This window comes from Arachis ipaensis, chromosome B09 (genome assembly GCF_000816755.2).
Source record: "Arachis ipaensis cultivar K30076 chromosome B09, Araip1.1, whole genome shotgun sequence".
Taxonomy (NCBI): domain Eukaryota; kingdom Viridiplantae; phylum Streptophyta; class Magnoliopsida; order Fabales; family Fabaceae; genus Arachis; species Arachis ipaensis.
Genome location: NC_029793.2, coordinates 143,061,863 through 143,066,753, shown reverse-complemented (window position 1 = coordinate 143,066,753; position 4,891 = coordinate 143,061,863). Strand labels below are relative to the sequence as shown.

At 38.4% G+C, this 4,891-nt stretch overlaps 1 protein-coding gene across 1 annotated transcript; it reads left to right on the top strand.

Annotated features, from left to right (window-relative positions):
- Positions 111–3,581, top strand: LOC107618069. The gene is made up of 6 exons (XM_016320001.2): positions 111–547; positions 1,170–1,219; positions 1,340–1,462; positions 1,585–2,352; positions 2,443–2,659; positions 2,768–3,581. Exons 1-6 carry the CDS (start codon positions 283–285, stop codon positions 3,265–3,267), a joined length of 1,923 nt encoding a protein of 640 aa, XP_016175487.1. The 5' UTR covers positions 111–282; the 3' UTR covers positions 3,268–3,581.

Genomic DNA, 4,891 nt, shown 5'->3' with positions numbered 1-4,891 from the left:
TTAGGAGTCAAAACAAGAAAGAAAATCAAAATCGAAAAGAACAAATATAGAAAATAGAAAATAATTATTACATCACCATTTCAGAAAACAACGCTCTTTAAATTGCGATTCAAACCTATCCTCCGCCTTCTGAAATCAATCTCTTATTCCATTGCAGCCAGCCAGCCAGCAGAAGAACCGCCTCATAGCCGAATTGTGCAATTCAATTCAATTCTCGTTTTTTCGTTGCGTTCGTTGTGGGTTGATTGATTGATTCCGATTAGGTTATAATTAGGGCAAGGTATGGCGTCGTGTGGGTACGTGAGGTGGGAGGAAGTTTGGGTGTCGAGGGAGAAGGGAAGGAGGGAGGTGCATTACGTTCTGAGGAGAAGGGATGGGAGCTCAGATCTGGCACTTGTTGGCAAAGAGAAGAGCTTGAGGCACATGTTTTATCACTATGCGCTTCCCACCCAGAAGAAGCTTCTTGCTTCCATGGGGTCTTCTGTGTCTTTCTCCAAGCTCAAATCTCGCAAAGAAGTCGTTGATTGGTTGGATTCCCTATTCTCTGGTTCGTGCCCTAAAACTCTCTTTATCTTTCTGTTTGTCATTTTGAGCCCTTATGATAATTCACTGGTCCTTTTCAACCGGTTTTGAATTCGGGGTTGATAATTCGCTCGTTCTTGTGAAAATTATCCTCGAGTATTGAGGTTTCGCCGTTTCGGCAACACTCAGCTTTTTCCCTACTTCGAATTTTCATTTGGGTTTGCGATGAAAATTGAATTTATTGGTTTGGATACCTTGCCTTTCCAATTTTCGTCTTCCTGGGGTTTTATCTTCGCCCTAATTCTCGTGTGCTTCATGTTTTTGTCACGCTGATTTACTGTATTCTTCGATTGTTTCATTTTTTCCCTCCTTACATCCATTTTAGTTTTTGTGTTCCAACATATTATGCCACACCGCTAAAATTCATGGATTTATTTATCTACTTTTTCGATCTCTCAAGTTCTAAAAAATACCTGGCATATTCATAATTTGATATGTGATAGGTGTTATAACTCTGTTTGCCTGTGGCTTGATTCTCCCCTGATAGCCCAGGTATCCGTGTTTAACACCACTGGTTCTTCGTTTATAGAGTGTTAGTCTTGGATATTATGCTAATTTTTATTTTTTAATTTGTTTTAACTTTTCAGAATCCTCCGCAGAGAATTCAGCTCGTGCAGCTGATGCTGAAACCTTGAAGGTACTGATTATGATTTATGAAGCAGCAATAGGATTTTGGTAATTTTTTTTTTCTTCGAATGTAAGCCCTTATTTGTTATATGATCCATTTCCTTATTCAATTCTTCTGTATGTTTTCCAGGATAATCAATTGGGGAAGCTGGGCCATGGTACAAAAGAATTCTTATGGTTAGGGTCTCCTTGGACTTGCAAGAAAAGAAGAAATCACTATCAGTCATTTAAGCGAAACGGTTTTAAGATATCTGTAAGTCATCGTCATATATATATAATTTTTATTTTTTTATGCATCTCCTTCTATTCCCACACCTTATCTATATTTGACTTTTCCAACCTGCTTGTTTTGCCTGATTTCAAAATGTTTTCCAGGTTTATGATTTTGTATATGTTTTAGCAGAAGAAGGCAAACGTCTGGTTGCCTACTTGGAAGACATGTATGAGGATTCCAGAGGCAACAGGATGGTTGTGGTACGATGGTTTCACAAAATTGATGAGGTTGGTATCGATTTGCCTCATGATTTTTGTGAGAGAGAGGTTTTCTTTTCTCTTTATCTTCAAGATCTAAGTATTGAATGCATAGATGGATTGGCTTCTGTCGTTACTCCACAACATTACGAAAAGCTTCAGAGTGTTGCGAGATATACTCTCTGGGAGCCATTCATATGCAGAAAACAATTTGATAATGATGATGTTAAACCCTTCGATGTATCCCAGCTTAAGGGTTACTGGAAACAAGATATAATCAGATTCATGTGTGCGCCTTCTGAATCAAGGTCTCATGGGAGTTCTGGTCTGTCTGACAATAGTCAAGGAAACTCTGATCCAGCTGCTGAGAGTAGACCTAAGAAGAGGCGGCGCCTGACAAAAGTTGGTAGCAAAGAAGTGGCTGATTTGGCTGCTATTAAACTAGATTTGAGTAATTCTAAATCCAATACCAAAATTGGAACGGGAAAGACTTCGTTGAAGAATGTTTCTGATGACTATTTAGTTGTAGGTTCCCAAGTTGAGGTTCTCTCACAGGACAGTGGAATGAGAGGCTGTTGGTTCAGAGCCTCTATTGTTAAGATGCACAAAAATAAAGTGAAGGTTCAATATCAAGACATTCAGGATGCCGTTGATGAAACCAAGAAGCTCGAGGTATCTTAATAAGCGTCATCTTTAACCTCCCTTTATATCGATTATGAACTTGTCCAAATGTTAACATTGCTTTTTTCCTTTTTGGTTTAGGAATGGGTTTTGGCTTCCAAAATCTCAGCTCATGATGATCTGAGGCTACGGAAGTATGGAAGGAATAAGATTCGGCCAGTCCCACCACCTCATAGATTTGAAAAATCCACGGGGGTTGATGTTGGTTCCATTGTTGATGTTTGGTGGCATGACGGTTGGTGGGAAGGCATTGTTGTTAAAATAGTGTCTGAAGCTAAATATCGTGTTTATTTCCCAGGTATGACTGTTTGCTCTTCCCTTATTTTTTTCTCTGAAATTTGCTGCTAACACTTGACACCTGTTTGTGCTGTGGTGTAATTGACATTTATGTTTGTGATCTTTGCAGGGGAGAAGTTGGTGTCAATGTTTGACCTTGATAACCTACGACAGTCTCAAGAATGGATAGGGAATGAGTGGGTGAAGATGAGGGGAAGGCCTGACCTTGTGGATTCTGTATTGTCAACCTTAAAGGCAAAACAAGGTCCCTGCAAATCAAGTGAATTATCCACAGAAGATGTCATACAATCAAAGGAGGCTGATGCATGCTTGGATTCTGAAGGGGATAAAAGTAAGAAGCCTGTGTTGTTTCCAGACCTCTTGAAAGATGATATACTATCTCAATTACGGTGGTCATCTAGGAAGAGGAGACGTAGTAATGGCACCTCTTTGGGAAGCGATAAAGATAGGAGAAAGTCCCCAAACTCTCTGGAATCTGATGCTTCTGACAGTTTTGTGATTCCAGCATTTGTGAATGCTGAACATGACGACTTCACATATGGAGGGGATCCTTCTGTTTTCAACTCTTCGGTTGTCCCTTCCTTAACCAACTTAGTTATGTGTAGGTAATGTGTCTGTGTTTCTTTTACTAGGTCTAGGCTCATGGTTCTTTCTTTCTATAATTCTTTTTTTTTCCGTTCCCTAAGTTCGAATATTTAGCTCTCTTAGATGAATAATTTTCTTTTGATATTGGAGTGAACTGTGGTATCGTGGCTATGATGCCAAGTAAGTTTGGCAGATAATTTCTAGATGCAGTGGTGTAACCGCTTTAGCTTTGACGTAGGATAGTTTTTTTGTAACGGTTCTTTTCATTCTCTTAAAATGTTCTAAATGTATCGTGTAATTTAATGGAATAATGGAAATACATATACCATTTTGTACTAGCTGGAGAATATCACGAGAAGTACTTGAAAATTATGATTTACCGATTTACGTTGTTTTCTTCGATTAAGCTGAAAGGATTGAAACTATTGAAAGTGCTAGATTAATGATTAATAATGTAGTGCGGGCGTGAAAGAGGAGCTTTTCATTGATGCACGAATGACCCTATATCTTTCGGCGATATTAGGCTAACGTAAGATCATATTTAAAATGATTAATTACCTTTACAAACAGTAGCTAAACTACAACATTAACTAGGCTCATTTCATTGGGGGAGGTTGATTATAGTGTCCTATCATATATGTGTGTTTTGGACAAGCATAATGCTTTAGCCTCTATGGTCATAGTAAACCTGAAATACAAAATTGATCAACTTAAAACAACAAAACTAGAATTCCTTTGCAACCTTTGTTAGTACCTTTTTTTGTTTTGACTGGTTGTTAGTACTAGTAGTTACTAGTTGGTACATAATTTGGCCAGTCAGATGACAACAACGTGTTCCCGAAAATGACTATATTGCCACTTGCCAATCCAAATAACTTAGACTACTTGATAAATACACCAACACGACATAAACACTTGTGCTTAATCAATGTTCATAGATACGTGTAGCGTTTTCTTTCTTGTTTTTGACTACTGTATCTCTACTAGTACGAGTAACACAGAAAACTAGAGATAGAATACTCAGAAGTCAAAGTATGGTGGCCCTCAATGGAACGTTGCCCCTGCTGCCGTATGCAGGAGCCCGTTGCTTGACTTTAGTTGTACACGAGGACCTACGCTAATGGATCCAATGCTACTAATCCTATGGATAATAATAATTAGATTGTCTTAAATAATATATCTATACTCAAATTCTTCAGAGTCTTGATTTCACTCTCTTTTAATTCTTCAGCTTCACTCATGCTATTGGTTTAAGCCAAGCCAGAGTCAAACAAAGCTTTAATTTTCATTCTTGAAGCTGCGCCAACTAAGCACGCCACTTAAGTACACTTTGCATTATTGATTCATTCAATTAATCTGGTGTCTGGTTTAGGAAGCAACCATGAAAGGAATAATTAATTCTGGTAAACACAAGCACTATTAAACGTGGGGCCTTCTCCTTTACATAGTGAGTGAACAATCAACAATCTAAGTTAACTTGGTCATAATAACTTTCTTTCACACTTCACTATTGCTGTTTTATCATGATCTCTCTCCATTTTCTTGTGCCTACCAACTTCTGAATCCACTCCAAGCATCCCAAGAGATGGAATTGCTCTATCACCTTGGAGGAAGCTGTTCATAGGTCATTTTCCCTGCACATTCCACT

Coding starts and splice junctions, on each gene's coding strand:
- LOC107618069 (XM_016320001.2), top strand. CDS start 283: ATGGCGTCGTGTGGGTACGTGAGGTGGGAGGAAGTTTGGGTGTCGAGG. Junction 1,220..1,339: donor CTGATGCTGAAACCTTGAAG/GTACTGATTATG, acceptor TATGTTTTCCAG/GATAATCAATTGGGGAAGCT. Junction 2,660..2,767: donor ATATCGTGTTTATTTCCCAG/GTATGACTGTTT, acceptor TGATCTTTGCAG/GGGAGAAGTTGGTGTCAATG.